We start from the raw sequence: 23,793 nt of genomic DNA on the forward strand, positions 1-23,793 counted from the left end.
TAGTCAGTGGCTAGACTTTTCCCGACCATATCGGTTTCAGCTATCAGTCTCACCGTATGCAGCTGGGTACCAGCTTTACATGGAGCGAATGCTATCTGACGACATCCAAACCACTTACCCAGGAAACCCGATAATACCCCTTGGTAAAATTGGTTGCCAGGCTTTCTGGTTTTGTCAAAGATGTTCAATGACAGTAGGGACCCACTAACTTAATATACCTTCCGACATTATGGTCACTCATTCCCAGATCAATCGCACCAGGGGTTGCTTACTGATTGATGGACCAATGCAGCTGTTTGTACAATACTCCATCCTCTTAATAATCCCCAAATTATAGATTAGATAAAAATATACCTACATGGACATTATCATGGCAATTTTTTTCATGATTATCTTAGCGATATCATAGCACAGGTATATAGTCAAACCGGTACAATGAGTGGCTTTATTTTGTTTCTACATAGCTTTACTGGACACCGGCAGTATCTATCGTGTATTCAGCCGTGAGTCTTGTTTTTACATTTTGTGTTGTAATTAAGATAAAGAGAATTTCTTTTATGTAATTATAAATTAATAGTCATGTATTAGTGATAAGGTTATACTTCAATGAACTTGCAGTATTGTCATTATGTGTATTTTGACGATGATTCTGCGAAACTACTGGAAAAGATACGCTGGAGGTAACTTTTAGATGAATGAACAGGAGATTGAGTTTTGCCAAAGATTGTGATTTAGCTTCAACTTTAGATTTTAAAATTAAATTTGTTTCTGCATTCATACAGTCTGGTTTACGAAAAAAAATATAGGGTAAAATTGAGAACCATCTCCTTTTATTGAATTCGGTTAATTATTAATTATGCCCCGATAGATTTTTGGTGCAGTTGACATTTTTGCTGTCAGTTGGTACAAACCACGGTATTTTCTCTGAAAACTGACAGCTATCAACTGCACAAAACATTCGGTACATTCAGTACATTCGGTACATTTGGTATATTCGGTATGATTAATTCTATGTTCTGTCTATAGATATCTAACGCGAGTTTGACATTCATAACTCAAGGTCGTTACAACCGGTTGCTTGTAAACAAAACAAAACGTGTCTAGTTATGTTTGTTTGACGTCAAACTATAATCATAAAATCTCTTAAATCTAACATAGTTTTAAGGTTTTTTTACAAGAATAGCAGCATAACAGCGTATTAATGATCCTTCGCTCGCGAACCTTCGCTTTGAGCGGGTCGTCTGATTTGGCGATCAATCTTACCGTAAAATCCCTTTAAAAATAGCTAGCGATGATAACACGCGCTATCTCAATCAGTGAAATCACCAGTTTTTACCAAAATTTACCTATCATAGTCCATTCCTTTTGCTACAAAGTCGTGATTATCAAATATAACATTCTCACTAAATGTTCGTCACGGGGTCGTAGACGCGCGACTCCGAAACTCTCGAACAAATAAAACTAGTTCCCTGTTATTGGCGTGTTTAAGTTCATAGGTTCAACTTTGTGAAAGAGAAATGTCATGAAAAATTTCGCTTATTTATTTAGATATACATAAAATTTTGTGATCTTTACATATGTCGCTTAAAGTTAGATTATTAAACGTATTTATTTCGTTTGTATTATTTACATACGTACGGAAACTATCTCAACTGAAGTATATTTTACAATATGACAACTTTATTTGTCCAGCTAGGTATAAAATCCATAAAACAAACACAACAAATTACAACCAAAACATAGGTTTAAATAGACACGACATAATATTAAAAATAACAAAGGAAATAGCACCCAAAATAACTGAACACCACTAAACTACTCCAACTCTTACAGACAATGATAGCCCTACTATGGCTGGTGGTGCTCGTCGCAGCTCTGACGCTGTACCTGCGCCAAGTCTACTCCAGGTTCAGCCGCTTCGGAGTCAAGCACTTTGAACCAGTACCGCTGGTGGGCAACCTGAGCACCGTGCTGATGCGGAAGGCACATGCTTCTGAGGACTTTAACAATTTGTACCAGGCTTTTCCTGGAGAGAGGTAGGTTAATATTAGATAAAATAAAATGTTAAAGAAAATAAAATGAATACATTTTAACTCTTTGGTGTGCTAATATCAACATTATAATCTAATGTCTGTTAAATAAAGAGCTTCGCAATTAGTGGATGCTTAAAAACAGGATAGGCTCAGCTAAAGGTAAAACAGGCTATAATTGAAACGCAAGACTGAACAAGTTTGAGTCATGCGTATAAAACTGAGTAGGGATGATAACCAAAAACCATTTCATTATTCGTCACAAAAAATCTGAATTATTGTTTGGTAGGTTCGTGGGCCGTTATGAGTTCTTGAGGAACATCGTGATGATTCGAGACCTGGAGCTGGTGAAGAGCATCACAGTCAAGGACTTCGAACACTTCATCGATCACCGCATGTTAGCTGATGCTGACGTTGAGCCTCTGTTCGGCAGGAACCTGTTCTCCCTAAGAGGTATGTATGGACATTTTATGAAACTTCCCAAAATATAGTCGGTAGATTATAGAAATATTTCAGATAATGCATACTTATTATCGTCGAAAACGATTAAAACCCCCACATTTTAGCTAATAGATAGGGGAGGGGAAAATAATGTGTCAATCCCAAAAAAATGGCAATAATGCAGTTAAACACTCATCGAAACCGGCCAGAATACCAATTTTAAACTCGAAATGATAATATACAATTTGTGTTCACACTAATAAAATAAGACATGTAATTCAAAGGGCATGAATGGAAGGAGATGCGTTCCACGCTGAGTCCAGCATTCACCAGCTCCAAGATGAAGGCGATGGTGCCTTTCATGATGGAAGTCAGCGAGCAGATGATTAACTTCTTGAAAATGCAGATCAAGGAGTCTGGAGGTATGATAAATATATGAACATTAATGAGGTAAAAAGGGTTCAACTCAGGGCAAGGGCAACAATAGTTTTTTACTGTCTTTCTATTATTGATTATGCTACTGCATTATCATAGTTTTTAAATCAGCCTTATGTTTAGCACTAGTGTAAATATTAATCATGTCATCCACAGGAAAACATGCAGATATTGAATGCAAAGACCTGATGACTCGCTACGCCAACGATGTGATAGCCTCCTGTGCCTTCGGCTTGAAGGTAGACTCTCACAATGATAGGGAAAACGACTTCTACTCCATTGGCACTGAAACTGCTAACTTTGACTTCAAGAAGATGCTGGTGATCTTTGGGTATGCTTGCTTTCCTGCTATAATGAAGGTGAGTGCATTTGTTTATTGTTGTTTTATTACTCCTAATGATCTTTAAATCCTACTAATAATAGGGGTTAAAGTATGGAATTGCCGATTTGTACTGAAAACCTAAATTGTATTTTTTTAAAATTTTTAACAAACTTATTTAATCATAAAACAAATTTTTAACAAAAAAAAAACCGACTTCAAAACAAAAATTGTATGCACTAAAAAGTACAAAATAACTGCGTTATTTATAACTACTCTCTATTTTGAAGGCGGTGCCAAGTAAAACTATTGAACGCAAAAGTACCTACTATAAGCAAAAACATTTTTTTTTTAATTACCCACGATCTTATTTTTTTATGATATAAGACAAATTTAAAGTTTTGTCCAATATTTTGATTTTGTGCGTGCAAAAGTTTACCTGACTCTTCCCTAGATGGCGTTGAGATCGAAATAGATCGCGCTATGGTTTCGTTACCGCGTAAACTATATAAACTCTTGGATTTTGGAACGGTTTTCTTCTGAGCGATTACGTAAAATTGCGATACAGACGAATTATTTACGCTGACGCTGGTTGCTAATATTGATCTTAGTTATTGTTTGTTAATTGTAAATTAGAATTTTAATTGTTGATTTATTTCTTTAGTTCTTACTTAGATTAGATATTTCTTTGAGTTTCTCATTTTAAGTTTTGCGTAGGTGTGGGTTAGTTTAGTTTATTAGTAGTAGTGAACTCTTTTATGATATTTAGTAATTTAGATATCCTCGTAAAGTAGGTTTAGGTTTAGTTTTAGGTGTAGCTTTAGGTTTAGTTTAGTTAGGTAGGCTAGTTTTATTAATTTTTTCTTGTAATATAGATATATTTTTCAATATTATTGTGTATCTAATAGTTTATTAATACTGTTAATACACTGTAATTGTTACTGCAAATTAGAATTTATTTGTTGATTTATTTTTTTTGTCCTAACTTAGATATTTATCTGAGTTTCTCATTTTGACTTAATAGGTGTGTTAGTTTAGTAGTAGTAGTTACGTATTTTATTTTATTTAGTAATTAAGATAGCCTTTTAAAGAAGGTTATTAGTTTTATTCATTTTTCTTTTAATATTGGTATATTTTTCAATATCATCGCGTGTGTAATAGTTTTACTTGGCACCGCCTTCAAAATAGAGAGTAGTTATAAATAACGCAGTTATTTTGTACTTTTTAGTGCATACAATTTTTGTTTTGAAGTCGGTTTTTTTTTTGTTAAAAATTTGTTTTATTTTGAGATTTTTAGTGAATTTGAACATTTAGTTTTTTTGCGTAAACATGGGTAGGCCTACGAAACGCGCTGCTCATATGAGAAATCGTCGTTTGAATGAGACAAACGAGGAAAGAGAGAAACGCCTGTCGCAAATTAGGAAATCTAAATCCAACGTTATTTTGCGAGAGACTACTAAACAACGCGAAAAAAGGCTTTCACAAATGAGGACTTACATGCAAAAGGTTTTGAAAAAGGAGAAGTTTGAAAAACGTAGCCACCGTCTCGGCTTAATCCACGATCGTTTATCTAACGAAACGGAGCAGCAACGTGCTCATCGTCTCAGTTTGATACACGATCGTTTATCAAACGAGTCGGAGGAGCAACGTGCCCATCGCCTTAGCCAAATACACGATCGTCTATCAAACGAGACGGAGGAGCAACGCGCTCATCGTCTCAGTTTGATACATGATCGTCTATCAAATGAGTCGGAGGAGCAACGTGCCCATCGCCTTAACCAAATACACGATCGTCTATCAAACGAGTCGGAGGAGCAACGTGCCCATCGTCTCAGTTTGATATACGATCGTCTATCAAACGAGTCGGAGGAGCAACGTGCCCATCGCCTTGGCATGATCCACAGTCGCTTATCTAATGAAACACCTGAAGATCGTTTGGTTCGGCTATCTGTAATGCGACAAGCAAGACATCTTTCAAGGAATATCACAAATGAGCAGTCGTTTGAAACGGCTATAAATATTTTTGCTGATGTATCATGTGCTATTTGTAAAAGAAATATTTATCCACAACAACGTTTCAATTTACAAGCCAATATGTATAGTACACTGTTACCTGAAGAATTGGTTGCTTTAGGTACAATAGTTACGTGCTCTCGCTGTAATAATAATATTAGGAAAAGAAAAAATCCATCCACTGCATACTGGAATAAAATGATGCCTTCAAACATACCAAGTGAATTAGCCAATTTGACAAATGTCGAAGAACGGTTTTTATCCCGGATCGTACCGTTTTTAAAGATTATTAAAGTTAATAATCGTTTCAGTCAAAATTGGTGTAAAGGGCAGGTTATTTTATTTGCAAAAGATGTTGAAGAAATAGCTGAACAGTTACCGTTGACACCACACCAAGCTGGCTTAGTTTTGGTTGTGGAAAGTTTCGAGAACCTTTCAAGCTCTAAAGAATTTGTCGTTGACATGCAAAGAATTAATCTAGCGTTAACTTGGTTAATTTCCAATAACCATCTTTATAGAGGTGTTCAAGTAAATTTAGAAACTATATCAAACCTGGCCCCATTGGTCCAAATAGCGGAGAATTCCGCTTCGGAACAGAACGGTATTGCATCAGAGTTTTCGTCTAATAATTATACAATTTTGAATGGCAACAGAGCAATATTAAGAGGATCATTTCACCAAGGTGACTTACGATTTAATTTATCAAGAGGTAAACAATGCACAGGGATAGCGGCTGTTGCTTGTGCAGCATTTAGTATTTTAGATCCGAATCAGTGGGCTAAAAGTGATATAGATTACATTTTAATGATTGGTGATAAATATTATAATGACTGTATCGCTGCCAGGAACAATCCTGCGTCTGGTGAAATAAATCCTGACTATCTTGCTGTGACTGACCTAAGTCCGAGACTTATTTATAATAGACATAATTTACTGATCACAGTACTTGAGGACACCAATTATAATGGTCACATAGACGATGATCATACTTCCGATGGCTTTCCAAATTTAAAAAACGCTTTGACAACTTTTTTTAGAGAACACTCATGTGGGATACTTACAGCGAATGCCATCTCGGTAGCAGTACATTGTAGAACTTCAGGTGAAAATAAAACTTACTTTTTGTTTAATTCCCATGCTTGTGGTCCTAAAGGTGCTTCAGCTCCCAGAAATGGCACCGCTTGTTGTATACGCTTTAGTTTATTAGAAGATTTACATGCCGCATTACGTCGAAATTTATTTGTTTCTCCAAAACAGCGGTCAGAACGTAATCTTCGGGATAATCATAACGTATTTTCATTAACATCATTAATTATAGATCTAGAGAATCAATCACAAATGGCAATTCCCATATTGGAACAATCAACACTCATTAGGGCTGAAAGTCCAACATATACCCCTAAAACCAATTCGCCCCCACAAATAACAATACCTCTAGACAATCAGGGATTGGGACAATCGGCAATAGTTAATCCAGAGAGCCCAACATATACACCAAATAGTGATTCCCTCCCACCATTAGTACATGTTAGTAATCCCCTTCAACCAAAAACACAAGTCACTCACCATTCCAGTTCATCAGCATTACCAGTCCAAAATTCCTTGTGTAATGTTTATATAGAATCAACAAGCATGCTGAGACACATAGATGATAATATACCAAATTTAGAAAGTGTTGTAAGAATAAATAGCACTTCAACAGATGATGCAATGAGATTAGCCACGATCACAAGAAAAACTGCACCGCCTTTGAATTTGGAGCGTGAGCGCCGTATGGAGGAATTGTGTTGGTATTTTCTTTATCCAGATGGGAAGAACGGCTTTGGAGAGGAAAGAGATAATCCATGTACCCCACTTGATTACTTTCAAAACCGTATAATGAGTGCTGACAAAAGATTTAACAGAAATGATTATTTATTTTATGCGCTATCGGTTGTGGAATATTTTCGTGCAAAATCAAGTGTATCCGTATCGTGCAGGATGCGACAAGGTCATGGACAGCAAACACCTCAGGGGCTTGTAGATAATATGCATCTGACTATGCGAAATGTTAGAGGATCTGCGTCATATTGGCAGAAATGTTGCTCTGAATTGATTGCAATGGTAAGGACTTTAGGACCTCCCACATGGTTTTTAACATTTTCCTGCAATGATTTAAATTGGCCAGAAATGATAAAAGCTTTATTAATCGCCGATGGGCGCGATATCAATGACGCTGAATGCTTGACCTTCCCGGAGCGTTTAGAACTAGTGCAGAAACACCCAGTTGTTATAGCACGGCAGTTCACGATACGTGTTAATGCTCTCATGCGATTATTAAAGCACAATCATGATTGCTTGGGAGGTCCTATTGAAGACTACTGGTACCGTGTGGAGTTTCAAAATCGTGGTAGTCCACATCTCCATATGTTAGTTTGGTGTAATAATGTACCAGAATTTTCTACGCCACAGGGAATAGAGGTAATTGAGAAGGTGGTTTCGTGTTCACTAAGCCCTAACGATCCCGTGTTGCGAAAATTAGTTGAGGATTTGCAAATCCACAAGCACACACAGACATGCAAAAAAAATCGCCAAGACAATGGTTGTCGCTTTGGTTTTCCAAAACCAGCAAGTGATAACACGGTATGTTTAGGTCCAGATGAAGCCCTTGCTAACAATGGACGTTTTTGTTTGTTGAAAAGAACGTCAGATGAAAGTATGGTGAATAATTACAATGTAATCCTTTTAGGTATATGGAAGGCCAATATTGACATACAACCGTGTGGTAGTTACAGTGCTGTAGCCTACTACGTCGCTAAATATGCAAGTAAATGTGAACCGCACGATGCTGGTGAGGTCATACGAGACGCTATATCAAAAGCTAAGCGACAAGGTGGTGATGTTTGGAAACAACTTTTTGCAGTTTCAATGACTATTCTAAACCAACGCTTGGTGAGCGCACCAGAATGTGCATACAGGCTATGTCATTTGCCGTTAAAAATGTCGTCGCGAAAGACTGTTTTTGTTAATAGTTGCAGGCCGGAGGAACGCTTCAGACTTTTGAGATTTGATAGTGATGAGACCGGTATATACTATAACATTTTTGACCGTTACATTTTACGTCCTACCGAGCTCGAGAATTTAAGCCTTGCGGAATTTGCCATCCGTTACGAAACGGTATCAAGCACGACATGGTCAGAGGATAATGGTGACGTGGAACTACGGGACGAAGAAATGATACCAATAAGGTATATAACATTGCAAGATCATAGTAGGATGCGTGTGAGGAATAGGCCAGCAGTATTACGTACCCGGTACTACACAGTGAACAGTGACAAGGAAGCATATTATTACAGTCTAATTGTCTGCCACATACCGTTTCGTAATGAAGAAGAATTACTTGCGGAAAATGAAACCGCAGAAAATTGTTTCATGAGGCGCCAAGGGGACCTTCGCCCGTTACAAGGTAACATTAGCGCTGAAGAATTCGGTTATGCCGAACGAATGATACAACAGGCCGTTGCCCAAGTCACCGCGCTTAATGCTGCACGTGAAAATGATGGTGGCGATGTTCCCACTGTTTGTGTTGGTGAACAAATCGTAAACGAGGACTTTTGCGAAGACGTAGGAGAACAAACCGTCATGTCCGACGAGCTTTTCCTCCGCAGTATTCGCGGATTAAATATCCAGCAAAAGGACTTGTTCCAAAGCATTTCAGCAGGAATCGAGAAGGACTTGGAAGGCCTAGAAAGTCAACTTCTTCTATTCATAACTGGCGGTGCAGGTAGTGGCAAAACGTTTCTTCTCAAATTAATCGTTGAGCACATCAAGCGTTGTTACGCACCCACCGTAGATGACCTACTTAAACCAAAATTTGTGGAAGTTGGGTCATTGACTGGGGTTGCTGCTCGTCAGGTTTTCGGCAAAACGCTTCATAGTATTTTCTTATTACCAATTGAGAAACGAAATACTATGACTTACAAGCAAATTACTGGGCAAAGGCTTGAGAACGAAAGGCGTAAATGGCGCTACGTAAATTGGCTGATCATAGACGAAATTTCTATGGTGTCCTATGAGCATCTAAGGATGATACACCTTAGGTTACAGGAGTTTAAAAATAACCAAAAGCTATTCGGTGGAGTGAATGTTTTAGTTTTCGGTGACATTTTTCAACTTCCTCCTGTAAAGGGGCACTGGTGTTTTATACAGCCGCCGTGGTTGTCAGCGGAAGTTAACCTATGGCATCAGTTTTCATTTTGTGAACTGACTATAAATATGCGGCAGCGCAATGACGCCGATTTCATAGATTTACTAAACAACCTACGGGTAGGTGAACTGACGACGGCTCAGCTGCAATTATTATGTGAACGGCGGCATGTGCCTTTAGATGGTGAATTTGCGGATGGAGTCGCCGTTCGTATATTTCCTACAATCCGACAAGTCGATTTTTACAACGACAGAATGAGTGACGAAAATTCCAAGTTGCATAAAACTTATGTAGTTAATGCAGTGGATGAATCTCGGGAGGTAGCGACATATGGTAGAAGACCACCAGAGAACGTTATTCCCAAAGACGTAAATAACTGTGGTGGTCTTCTGTCATCAATAAAAATCTCTGTAGAATCACGAATAATGCTGCGACGTAACATTGATGTCTCTCAAGGGTTAGTGAATGGAGCGATGGGCATTATAAAAAAAATTAAATGGCCTGCCTTAAGGAGAGACCAACTTGAGGAGGGGGAACTACCGGAAGCTGTCTACATTAAATTTGATGACGACTCTATTGGCCTGAGGCTAAAAGATAGTGATGGTTGCATACCCATACCTCCAGTGTGCACAACATTTCAGGCAGTAAAGGGTTACGGAGATGTGGAGCGTCGTATGCTGCCACTTATCTTGAGCTGGGCGGTAACAGTTCATAAACTACAGGGCACGACCCTCGAAAGAGCTGTGATTGACTTAGGTAAAAAAAATTTTGCAAAGGGACAAATATATGTTGCACTAAGTCGTGTCAGAAATATAGAAGGTATAGTTTTGTCAGATTTGGATGCCAACAAGTTACTAAATCGACCACACGACGACAGGGCGCTGGCAGAAATAACTAGGTTAAGAAATCTTCGTTCCAATATTTAAACGCCTTTCTCTTTACTATCGAATCTGCAATATTACCCATCTAAGCTTAAAGTGCACATCAATACGAATAAAATACGGCCAAACACTATGTAGCTGCTATCGACCATTAAGGAGTTCCCTAAACTGTACTGCACCTGCATCACTAACCTTGCTGTGGCAGTCATAACCCATCCCAGCTTAAAGATCTTGTCACCACGAATAAAATAAACCCAAACATTATGTAGCTGCTCTCAACCATTAAGGAGTTTCCTAAACTGTGCTGCACCTGCATCTCGGACCTTGCAGTGGCAGTCTTTACTCATTTCGGTGTAAAGATCTTGTCAACACTAATAAAATAAGCCCAAACACGAGGTAGTTACGATGTGCCGTTTAGGAGTTCCCTCGATCCTCTGTCATCTCCATCATCAGATCTGCCCTAAACCTCCATAGTATTGTAGTCTCATCAGATATACACATAAATATAAAGTTTTTACTCCATGCTCGCCTACAATTTTCAAGAGATGCCCTCGATTTCTCAGGGTTTCCACCATCAGATCCTGATCTGATGACGATGGGACCAAATGACAAGCATACCCTTTCAAATAAAAAAAGAATTTTTGAAATCGGTCCAGGCGTCTTTGAGAAATCGAGTAACAAACATAAAAAAAAAAAAATACAGCCGAATTGAGAACCTCCTCCTTTTTTTTGAAGTCGGTTGAAAATAGTTGCCATTATTATCTATACATTGCGGTCATCTAATAAGAAGGTCATTTATGCCTTTACGATAGAACTCTGAGGATCTAGACTGCACAAACAGTGTGAAAGAATTTTGTTCTGCCTCCTGGGAAGAAACTTCTTGTGACGTAGATAATTGTCCAAATCACAAAAAAAATGGTCGTCCGTTAGAGCAAGGTCTGGCGAATATGGAGGAAGACGAATAGTTTCCAACTGCAGTTCCTGAAGAGTTAAAACGGTTTATTTTGCTGTATGAGGCCTCGCGTTGTCATGGAGCAATAGCGGTGAAGGTCGATTCATGAGTCGTGGCTGTTTTACTGCTAATTTTTTCAACATTATTCGGTGTTCGGCTGGGTATCTGGGTAGTTTGACTAGGATCGGCGTTCACCGTCTCTCTTAATTTCTCGTTAATCACCTGTCAGGCGGTCTTTCTCATGGCTCGTTCTTCAAGTCGAAGTTTCCACCACGAAAGTGTTTAATCCAAAATCGCACGGCGCGTTCTTTAGCAGACACCTCTTCAAATGCAGCTTTGATATTGCGGGCTGTTTCTGCCGTTCAATCCCGCGTCGGAACTCATATTCAAAAATTACTCAAATTTTCGCAGTATCCATCTTTCTTGTTTAAGTTGAATAACAAAAACAATTGAACATCGATAATCAAATGTTTCACATTTTTTAAAAGAAGAACATCACAGAAACCACGTGAAAAAAGTTCCATTCGAAAACCTCAAACCATGAAGACTCTATGGCAATTCAAAAACCTACTAGAATAAAACGGCAATTTCATACTTTAACCCCTAATATTATGAACGCGAAAGTTTGTATGTATGGATGTATGGATGTTTGTTACTCTTTCACGCAAAAACTACTGAATGGATTTTAATGAAACTTTACAATAATATAGCTTATACATCAGAATAACACATAGGCTACAATTTGTAAACATATTGTTCGAAATACTAAACCTGCGCAGACGAAGTCGCGGGCACCAGCTAGTCAGATCATATTAATAACCAGGGTTGTACTAATAGTATGAAGCTCGTGTAGTGTAGGCAAAGTCAAGATGAGTCATTTATCGTGTGGAACTGTGTGCTCCGCCTAACAACCTAATCAGAGCAATATTATACTTAATTTATCCGGGGATTAAAATGATTTATAATAATGAAAATAAACAAATAAAACCATTCATACCGACAATATTAGATTAGAAGGCAAAAAAAATTTCGTCGCGTAACGATGACAAAGAAAATTCGAGTAACAGGTCCACTGGATGCTTAATGCTGTTTTCAAGTTATTACTAGCAAAGACTCATTAAAGTAATCTTTGAGTTACAATCTTGATTGATTTACCATAAACATTCGATAATATGTGACGGCTTATTACAATACAAACAGATTCAGAAATACCTATTTTCAATGTTTACAGAAATTCAACGTGAAAATGTTTTCGGAACTCATAGTAAATTTCTTCAAAAACATAGTTATTGGTACTATGAGGAACCGACAAAAGAACAATATTCTAAGACCTGACATGATCCATCTCCTCATGGAAGCCAAAAAAGGTAACTAACAAAAAAAAATGTTGGTGACAACGGTAATCTCCAAACAAATTATCAAAGAACAACAGGATGCGGCATTTTGTACAAACGTAATGATAGATAAAGTTAAAACTGTAAACATAACATTATGTATTCATCGCTATGCTTTTCAAACTTTTTAACAACATAAAAACAATTTCATCAATGTCATCCATTATTAATGATTATTATATGGCTATTATCATAATATTTCCTTAACAGCAGTACCTATTATTTTCTCTGATAGTAATAAAGACATCGCTCCCTGTAAATCATTAACACTCAGCTACATAAAGTTAGACTGGAAGCCAAACCGATGAAGGCTAGGTAGATGATATGATAAGTAATATACTTGGTGATCTTTCAGGAAAACTAACGCATGAAGAAAAAGCTGCTGAAGCCAACACTGGGTTTGCAACAGTAGAAGAATCTGATATCGGAAAAGTTACTGTTAAAAAAGGTTTGTGTATTTCAAATGCCATGAGAGTTGATTTAAATGGCAGAGTTGTTTGAGCAAGAGGCAAAGATTACATGTCTAAAGGTTAACATAACATACTGTTCTTTATAACTGAAGATTTAAGAGCAATAGCAAAAAGCAAAGCAAAGCCATACTAATTCCAAATCCATAATGCCAAATCAAAACCATACTAATTTAGTACTTATCCATTTTATACACTATAGGCAGCTGCATATCAAAAGAAAATTTTAAATGACCTACTTATTTTGTTTGTTTGTTTCCTAAGGGCTCCAAAAGTACTGAACTGATTAGAAAAATTATTTCCCTGTTGGAATGCTATCAAAATATCACTAACTCAATTAATATTTTTTCAAGTCCAAAGAAGTTACTGGAAAGAAGATCAATTACGACGCCATTGATAAAACATATCTTAAAGACGATAATTTTAATAGCATCGCATCTACCTTTCTAGAATGGACAGAAGACGACTTGACAGCTCAAGCAGTACTGTTCTTCGTTGCTGGCTACGAAACCATATCATCAGCGATGGCTTTCCTCATCTATGAGTTGGCAGTACACCCTGAGGTACAGGAGAAACTGGCGAAGGAGATCAGGGAACATGACGCTAAGAACGGCGGCAAGTTTGACTTCAACTCCATACAGAATATGCCTTATTTGGATATGGTTATTTCAGGTGAGATATGAAACATAATTTGGTGAATACTGTTAGGCTATAGTTAATTAAAGTATAGAGAAAGGGGACGATGGTGTGAGAGACGATATGGCTTTCAAGTATTTTATTTGTGAGATGACGTTTTGACTCTCATTAGTATGAAAGGAGACATATTGATGTTAGAAGATTAATGGTGATTCAAATACTGATAACAGTAGAAGGCTGATCAAAGCTGGAATATTTACGCAATCGTAGTACAAGGAGAACAAGACAAAGAGTAATTTAATTCTAATACTGAAGGTGTATTTTACAGAGGTGCTGAGATTATGGCCTCCGGCTGTAGGTTTGGACAGAGAGTGCTCAAAAGATTATAACCTGGGAAAACCCAATCACAAAGCAGAAAAGGATTACATCGTGAGTTACATATTAAGTTCCACCACTTCTTATTTTCCATTGATAAAAATTATCGGTCCTAGATTAATTGGATACTAAAGGAACGGAAATATTACAGTATCAGTGTTATTAATCATTCATGAAATAATCTTTTTTAAGAAGTAGGTACCTACATCCTTTGTTTTGATAGTGTTTGTTTTGATATTGTTGTGTAGGTACTATTCAATGAAATTATTTAATCCACAATTGTCGCTAGGTGTTGGTTTCACCATTTATGAAACGTGTACTTTGTACCTACAGAGAAACGGTAACAAACAATCAAATTTCTTATTAATAATATTATAGTAATGATTAAAACTCTTTCTTCAGCTCCGCAAAGGTGAGGCTTTGGTGATCCCGGTGTGGTCTATCCACCACGACCCTGAATACTTCCCGGACCCCTACAAGTTTGACCCTGAAAGATTCTCCGAGGAAAACAAGCACAAAATCAAGCCATTCAGTTATATGCCTTTTGGACTCGGACCAAGAAATTGTATTGGTAAATATGTTATTTTATTTTAACACTAGCTGTTGCCCGCGACTTCGTCTGCGTGGGCAATTTGGAATTGTCAAAATACTACTTATGCCGTAACTTAGGTGTATTCTTTTACATAACAATATAATTAGGATTACCACTTAGCAGCAGCACGGGTTGATCAATCAAGGTGGTGTCGACGATGTGTGACTATTTATCTAAACAAAAGAAGTAAAGTTTGTGACGTTGAGGAAATCTCTGGATCTAGTCAACCGATTTGGAAAATTATTACGTAATTCTCACAGAAAACAAAGGTCTGACAAAGTTGTCATTTTTACATTTTCTGCAGCAGCTGCGACAAATCAGGAGCCAGAAAGTCTGTCAAACAGTTTTACTTACCCTGGATAACGCGGTGTCTAGTTCACTGGGTTGAAGAGATCAGATAGGCACTCCAAGTAAACATTGGTACTCAAAAAGATTCGGTTTGACTGGAAGCCAACACCCACACAATTGAGGAATAGCTGGGTGGATGATGACTGAGTCATCAGGCAAGCGCATAGTTTCACTACTTGTATTTCGGGGATTTTCTGTGCACTCACTCACTATGTTATGTTGGAATTCCACCGAAATGTTTGCATTAGTTCACGATCAGGTAAAGTATACGTCCGAGAGAGTAAGTCCAATTCGTGTGTTGGCACTTGAAGCCTGCAGTTCTTCCAAGATTTTCAAAATGTACGCTCGCAATTTGTCATTTCTTGGTGAAGCCAGCAGATCAGAAGAAACATAAGTGCTGTGTTAACTGTACGTCACTACTGCACAACGGTAAAATTTCGTCTTTATAAATAGCACAAACGTTCGCTCTCTTGCGGAGGACGTTTAAATACCATATTATGTGTCACACGTAGGTAAACAGGACAACAGTATATTATCATCGAACCGCTTTCAAAGATCTGATGAGCGAACAGACCAGAACTGACTTGATCGCCTCGAGAAAATCAGAGCTCTATGAAGCGATCATTCGCTTTGGTTCCTACTGTTATTGTGGTTTCTGAAAATGTATTCAATTAACCAACGATGAATATAATTCTTAGCCGGCCGACTCTTTTGACTTCTCGAAAATCATAACGTTGGTTTTTGTGCAATGCACAAACGGAAATTCGATATATTACACATTCGATATTCACACTTTTACAGGATTGATATTAAAAGGTTTGACAACGGGCTATAGTAGCGTAGTTAAACTAACTGAAACAATTTTAGTGATCCTTCAATAAAGTTAGAGAAGCGGGTGTGCATGATGAACATTAAGAGTTGGTAAATACGTGATGAAGATGACCTAATTCATTACTATTCTAATTTGTTTATGTACCACAAAACTCAAGTTAAGGTGGAGAAAAGGATTACCAAGCTCCCAAAGGCCTGGGCATTTGCAACACGTTGCATGGCATCCTGGAAAGTTACGTAATTCTCAGCCATCAGTTTGAGCAGCGTGAGGGAGTGTCAGGCTTTGGCCCTAGTGGGCCTCACAGGGGTTTGCTGAATCTCCTTGAGGGGCGCGTGAAATAACGGGTCTCCCAGAAGCCGGAAGGTCGATGACGCCTACGGTGGCCGGGAGTCGTCTCTCGACATCCGGCTTTCATGGTGGTGGCTTTCTCATTCTTTGTCATCCCATTTCTTCTTGCTCCAGATCATGGTTTAAACCGGGGCCGGGTGCGATAGGTCGCACAGTCCGCACAGTGGTGACACCCGGGCGCCACCTCCATGAGATCAGAGTTGGGAATGTATGTTTGCAAAAACTAATAGAACATTTAGCGAAAACAGGTTTGATAGTAATTCTGTCTTTGTAACTGAATAATATAAATGATATAAACGTAGCTATATAAAAGGTTTTTTTTAGACTCAGTCCGTGGGTCTGACTGTGACTGTTCGTAATTGTAAACGGTGTATTTGTGATATAATTCTTAGCTCGATGATTTGTGATCAGAAGTTGAAAGCAAGTATGTCTCTAGCCTGCGACGCGTAATTTGTACGTTTTCAGAACGAACGAACTCTTGTCTTCTGTTGACATCTTGTTGACGTATTGTGACAGGTAGTTTTTCCCATTGATTGATTGTTAATTTTAGAAGTGACAAAATGTTTTCGGTCGTATTTTGCCTACATTCTTCATTACTCAAAAAGTATATTAATAAGGACCTTCTATTTATTTGTAAGTGAATTCAAAATAATGTAATATATTAAAACCAGGAACTTATTTTTAAGGATGTTTGAATATTAATTACAATGTTTTTTTTTTATAATAATAAAATCTAAGACTCGCAATGCACTTTCAGTGTGAAGCATGTTTGTTATTAGATGAATTGAATGGATATTCATGTTTATGAGAGGTATAGCTTATATTATGTCAGAACAACATATGTAGACTTTTTAAGAATGTGGGGAAGTTCATAATTTCTTCGGGACGTGGGTGCCGCTTCCCATGGGAACTACTGCCCGCACCGGGATAAAATATACCCTATGTTACTCGCAGATAATGTAGCTTTCTAATGGTGGAAGAATTATGAAAATGTCCCTGATGATGCGCTGATATTTCTTGTAGTGTTGTTATAGTAGCGAAATACACACGTTGTCATATATTTTTATCTTGAAAGTAAGAACATACCATGACAAAGTGAAGTCTGTTTTCATTGATATTTTACCTACTACCAGTTTTATGGCACATCTGTTTCTGCATGATTTTCTTCATCTATAATTTTAGGATATCATATCTTTAAATTCAGTTTTTTGCTCAAGTTACTTATAAAAGCGTTATTTTCTATGTAAAGATTGATAATAGGCCGATAAACTTACAAAGTTCAACATTCAAATATGTGTCATTATTGCACCCGCTGTTGCTGAAACGTTAACAGAAATTATCGTTCATTGCTCATCCCCCGTAGGTGATAGCGTGATAATATATATCCTATATGTTGAACCGGCCCCCAGGTAATATTCATGCAAAATTTGATTTAAATCTATGCAGTACTTTTCGAGTTCAGTGAGACCAAACATACAGACAAACAGACATACAGACATACAGACAAACAGACAAACAGACAAAAATTCTAAAAACTATATATTTGGGTTCAGAATCGATAATAGATCACCCCCCAAGTATTCTTTTAAAAAAATATTCAATGTACAGTTTTGACTTTCCTATCATTTTATTATATGTATAGATTAGCTTCCACCCGTGGTTTCACCTTCACCCTATGGGCACTGCACAGCGTACTAGGATGAAATAATACATATATGGACTTCTTCAATAAATAGACCTATTAAACGCTGAAATATTTTTTCAAATTCGTCCAGTAGTCCCAGAGATTAGTACATTCAATCTAACTAATACACTCTCCAGATTTATATTAGTATACATTTTATAGATAACCAGAAAACGTCAATAGGTCACCAGGTAAAGGTAGACGAAAGAATTTGAATTTTTGCGGCACAACCTCCAAGGTTGGCACGTCGAAGCTATTCCAGTCATAAATATTCATATCAAATCCGAAGTTACCTTGAAAGAATTGAACCATTCCCGATTCAGACACACAGAGATGGGCACAAAGATTTCTCGACACAGGTTTAAATATGCATATTCTCTATACATACTCCTTTGAAGATTTGCTGACAATAAATCCGATTCTAGTTATTAGTTTTAATATTGAAGTGCCCCAAAACACAGCACTTTCATATTTAGATATAGCTGGAGTGGTATTTCATGATTGAAGTTATAACACAAAGGCTGGAATCTGGATTGTCGTTATTTTATTAAGATTTGATGGAACATGAATATCTAATATCTAAAGCTAATATTGAATCCTTTTACTGGTGTAATAAAACATGTAATAACAGTCGAAATCATGTGGAAATTCTGGTAACAAAGTCCTCTTTTCATCGTAAATGTGGCATATTAAAGTTATCAGCTTTAGTTTATTCATAACAGAAACTTCCCAATTTCATGAATAGAGAATCCAATCATTTTGGGACCAGGTTTCTTGATGATTATGATGTTATCCACAGAAGTGACCATATTATAGATGTGTAAAAATACTATGACGAACTAACGTTCTGTGATCCGCGTCCGACTTTTCTTCCACGGAAGTGCTTCTGCCACTGAATTTCAGCATATATAAGCGTGTTGATTCTAAAACTTTCTTTTAAAGTCTCATTCTCCCTTACCATTTCATTCAACATCTAACATCAATTTTTTAATGTCTCCAGGATCGAGATTCGCTTTGTGTGAGGTGAAAGTCATGGCATACCAGCTGATCCAGCAGATGGAGCTGTCTCCCTGCGAGAAGACTTCCATACCGGCTGTACTGGCTAAGGATACCTTCAACCTGAAGGTGGAAGGGGGGCATTATATTAGGGTCAAGTTGCGTCAGTGAGGAGTTTAAAATAGGTTCAAATGTTGTCTTGGTAAGGGTGATTTTAAGAGTATTATGAGATTGTATATAAAATTGTTATTGTACATATTGTTTTGTTTTTTTATTATGTAAAGAAGAAAATAAAAAAGAACAACGGAGTTCCGGTTAAGGGTTATCGAAATTATTATTTTTTTTAATACTTTTGTTTTTTTTCACGTAGGTAGGTATGTGATTTTTTTCAATAAGTTTGGTTCCATTTGATTTAAGTTATATTGTTAGATGAAGAAGACAATTTTGAAACATTTTTACAGACAGGAGTAAATATAATTTTGTCACGAGATGAAGGATTATTATTGTTAAAATAATTTCCTCAATTTACCTTAAACGGCGTTATTTTTACGCAAAGAATTACTTAACTATTTAAGAAGGAAGTGACATTTAACCAGCTGGTTACTCGTGAAGAGTTAGAACGCCCTAATATTTTTATTATTAACGGTTTTACGTAAGATTTCCTTCTGTTTACTTAGAATTTCCCAAGAAAGGATTAACACACGGCGTTTTATTTTAATGTTTTTCGCGAGAAATGTTTATTTAAAAGGTTTCCTTGTTATTTATATTAATTTTCAACCCCATTTTACTTAACCGTGAAAAACAAAAATAGACATTGATTAGGAAACTAACAACAGGGTTTACTCAAAAATTACTTATTATCCTTGTAGTTTTGTACTTAACTTTAGCTGAGTATATTTTTTTGACTGTATAGACTTGCACAACATCCTACTTATTTTTCCCATAAACACTTCATACTTTTAACACCAAATATTTACTTACACCACTTATCGTCAGCCTTAGGCATCCTACACACGTAACGAGCTCCCTAACGATACTAGATGACGCGTATTTACGCGACAGAAGCGGGTCGCGTTTCCAATCAAGCGTGTGTGGCCGCCCTTACATCGTGCCCAATAACTACGTTAGAGAGGTATTAGGGCCTGTGGTGAGACTCGATAATCCAACGGGTTCAGGCCTTATTATGTAACCTATTGTTGCGACTGTCATGCGATTGTTAGGTTACAGTTGCAAATCGAATGGTCAAATCTGAGAAAATAAGTACCAAAAAAATATCTAATATTTGCATATCTTTATAAAGGCTGTATCTTATCTGTATAATTAAAATAACAATAGTAGACGGCAATGGTGAGTTAATAGTGGCTTTTTAAAGACATTAAAAATAAAAGTCAGACACAGGTCATAAAACACTTCGTTGACGATATTTTGTACTTCAAAAATATATTTTAAAGTGTAACATCAGATGTAACAAACGTTGGACGGTCGTTATATTATTCTATGCACGTCGTAAAATGTTACCAAGGATAAAGAATAAGATAAGACGAAACAGACAGAAAACCGACCAGACGCAATTCACACTGAATTGCTGTTTGTTGCCATATTTTTATTTAAGTTATTTGTCTTTTCAACTTTGGACTTAAATTGGAATTTTTGAATCAAATCTATGCAATACAACTAAATATTATACACGCGATAGTGTCGTCTATATATAGAGCTTAATTCATTAAGAGTCGTCATACACCGAAAACTTTTAGTCTGCTAATAGTTTGTTTGGTTTAATAAATTAGTATCTATGATTAGGTATTTAGCTGGTACCAAAACGACTGAAAATTTAAGACTAGAATGTTTTTTTTATTATTTTTGGGGACTATCGGCTCAACTATCGCCCAACTGTTTGGTCTACAGTGTGTATAAAGACAACCTAAATCTAAAGTACCTATTGCATTTAAAAATTTACATTCAACCCCCAAAAAATAACCAAATAAATCTTCACCAATTTTCCCAAAGCATTTCCTATCATCTCAAAAATGTGATAGCAATCAGTCGCGGTCGCTCGATACGCCATCAATCGCTCGACGTCGGGCGCTCTAAATTGTATTGACGTACTCGCATTGAGCGGCTCTTGCTACGGAACCATACAAAAAGGCCCCTGAGGGTTCCGTGCCACATGACGTTGTTAGACGGGTGAATGGGAGCAAGGGAGTGTGAATTGTAAGTGGAAATGTGTGAATAATTGTAACTAAGAGCACAACAAGCGAATGTCCCAGAAAATCACCTAAAACTACAGTACCTTATAAAAAAATAATTTACATTCAACACCCAAAAAATTATCCAAATAAATCTTCAACGATTTTCCCCAGCCATTTTCTTCTCATATCTCAAAAATGTGATAGCAATCAGTCGCGGTCGCTCGATACGCCATCAATCGCTCGACGTCGGGCGCTCTAAATTATATTGACGTACTCCCATTGAGCAGCTCTTGGTATAGAACATGAAGAATGAAATGACTAGCGGAGGTGCCATAACCGAAAATAGCTTAAGAAAGTAGCGCGCCAAAATGCTGAACGAGGAACGTTAGATACTGTTTTCACCCTAATACGCCTTCTTTGGACCCGACCATTTTTTGCAGTGTCAAAAATCGTTGACAGATGTCTCAAAGAACTGGAACGCTTCGTTAATTCACTCGTAACTGATAGTTTTGGCCATGTCCACAGCATTGCATCTCCGCTCTTGTTTCCTTACTCCGTGGCACGGAACCATACAAAAAGGCTTCTGAGGTCTCCGTACGCCACATGACGTGGTTACCCGGGCTAATGGGAGTAAGGAACTGTGAATGGTAAGTGGGAAATGTGTGAATAACGTTTGCATTGTGACAAACTATTTTGTTAGGTATTGTACGAACAATAAGGCTAGTCTATGTTTTCATTACCATAAAAGCTAGATTCTAGACATAGGACTACATCGATCTATGGCAAATTAGAATTATAATGTTTCTAGGTATTTTTGTCAATCAGAAGTGAGTTTGGTACTGATTCAGCACAAGGTTTGACTGCAAGAACCATCCCACATTTCGGTTGACAGGTCAACCACTTAATATATTAATTCTGAAGTACTATGTCTATATTTATTCCGCTAAGATGATATCAACAAAGCGTGGGGCGCTACCTACGCCTTCTCGAAGCCCTTCGTTGTGTTTATTTGAGTACTTCTCTGATTCATATAATTTCAACGAAAATTGATTCAGGTAGTTTTATTGTAAAAATCACTGCACTATTGTTTTAAACAGACGTAGGTACTATAAGTACTAACGTACGTCTAACAAAGTATCGACAAGCTCGAAGCTCATTTATTTCCTTTACTTCAGTTACAATTTGCGAGAAAAATGAGTTCAATTTTTCACAGATTCTCAATACTTCAGCTAGTTACTGACATAGTTGCGCCAATGTGAACGTGAAGCGGGAATTTAAAATGTTTTATGTTAGCCACTTGCGCAGATAGGGCTCATGGCTAATTGAAACAGAGTGGCTCAATGAATCAGAGAGGTTATTGGCGTAGTTAATGTTGAGATTTAGGACTCAATTTAAGTAGTATTATGTAAAGGAACAACTTCAACTTATTGATTCATTCTTAACAGTTAAATACAGTAGTTGTATCAATTTTAATAACACGGAGTATTGACTCTGTCTTAGGCTACATTTGATTTAAGAACCATAAAAGCATATTTCACACATATTTTGAAAGAAAGAGTTGACAGATTGAGATAGTACAGTCCATGCACTAGGCAGGCACTACTTTTAATTAATCTACCTACATTTTCAGACTATAAAAATAATTACCCAAGTACTACTAGCATGAATAAAAGCTGGGTATCTATCCTGCGGCCGCTGGGAGCGATGCGCGCGAACATAAATCACAATCAGTCAATACGGAGCCAGTCGTCGCGTTCCAATGGATGCGCTCTCGCCGCTCATTAATCCGCGTTTTTAACGTGTATTCCCTTTAGCATGAGGTAGGTTGTGGTCGCAGTGATAGCTGTACTTTTTACTGCAGGCAACAACGCTTTCACACCAGCCCTCGGTGTTTTACCAGCGACAGTAAAGCCTTGTGAAACAAGCAAGGTCGGAGTAATTATTGCTTCTAAGAACCTTAGCATAGGTACCTATATGTCGACATTTCGTGGCCATTGTTCTAGGGTGGAGATTTATTTCAAAAAAACAAACTATCTTCGCAACTCGCGACTTATAAATAATAGTAAGGCTTCCTGCATTACCTACCCTGAAAATCTGCTAAATACAGTAAACCAAAACCAAATAGGTAAACCACATGTTTATAATACTTTCCTGAAGATAAGTGGCAGAATAATAACGTCACTATACCGAACAATTCATTCAAATCGCTCAAATAGCTACCCCAACTTATTATATCGGGAGTTGGATGAGCCGCGAACAAAAAAAAACGTCTTTGTAATACGCGGACCGAAATTGCGCTCGGAAACCCGCAGATTATACAAAAAATATTAAGCTCGAGTGATGTATCGTATCCTTTTTACTCATTAATTTTAATATTCCAGCTTCATCTTAATTACAAGCGCAAACTGTTATCAGTTGTCCATGTCCACATACTCCAGAAGTATACGTTTCCTTGTAGACATGGTAGATTAAAAAAAAGGTCTGCAATATTATACGAGATTATGTTTAATATTGTTATATTTTTTTCAGTAAGACAGTGGGCAATACAAAGGTCAACATATATTGAAAACTTTCTTCTTTTTGGAAAGTCGGTAAAAAATCAGAATAATAACACTCAACCTAGAAACTGCACTCAGATTGCTCATTGCACATGAAATTGTTCATAATTTCAGATT

General features: G+C 37.2%; 1 protein-coding gene across 2 annotated transcripts; it reads left to right on the forward strand.

Moving 5' to 3' along the window:
• The first annotated feature begins 350 nt into the window (after positions 1–350).
• On the forward strand, positions 351–19,260 carry LOC110378476 (cytochrome P450 9e2). 2 transcript variants are annotated; one of them, XM_021337751.3, is made up of 11 exons: positions 351–503; positions 1,834–2,036; positions 2,320–2,483; positions 2,756–2,893; positions 3,063–3,265; positions 12,489–12,624; positions 13,007–13,099; positions 13,569–13,790; positions 14,083–14,183; positions 14,532–14,700; positions 18,934–19,260. In XM_021337751.3, the coding sequence occupies exons 2-11, from the start codon at positions 1,837–1,839 to the stop codon at positions 19,098–19,100; spliced, it is 1,593 nt and encodes a 530-aa protein (XP_021193426.3). In that variant the 5' UTR covers positions 351–503; positions 1,834–1,836; the 3' UTR covers positions 19,101–19,260. The 2 variants fall into 2 exon arrangements, with proteins under 2 accessions (XP_021193426.3, XP_021193427.3); XM_021337752.3 differs by lacking the exon at positions 351–503 and adding an exon at positions 518–680.
• Positions 19,261–23,793: the final 4,533 nt, after the last annotated feature.

This window comes from Helicoverpa armigera, chromosome 2, assembly GCF_030705265.1.
Source record: "Helicoverpa armigera isolate CAAS_96S chromosome 2, ASM3070526v1, whole genome shotgun sequence".
Lineage (NCBI taxonomy): Eukaryota > Metazoa > Arthropoda > Insecta > Lepidoptera > Noctuidae > Helicoverpa > Helicoverpa armigera.

Bases quoted from the DNA above. Each gene is read 5' to 3' on its own strand.
- LOC110378476 (XM_021337751.3), top strand. From the start codon at position 1,837: ATGATAGCCCTACTATGGCTGGTGGTGCTCGTCGCAGCTCTGACGCTG. The intron at 2,894-3,062 runs GTATGATAAATA...TGTCATCCACAG, and splicing joins GCAGATCAAGGAGTCTGGAG to GAAAACATGCAGATATTGAA. The intron at 3,266-12,488 runs GTGAGTGCATTT...CAATGTTTACAG, and splicing joins GCTTTCCTGCTATAATGAAG to AAATTCAACGTGAAAATGTT.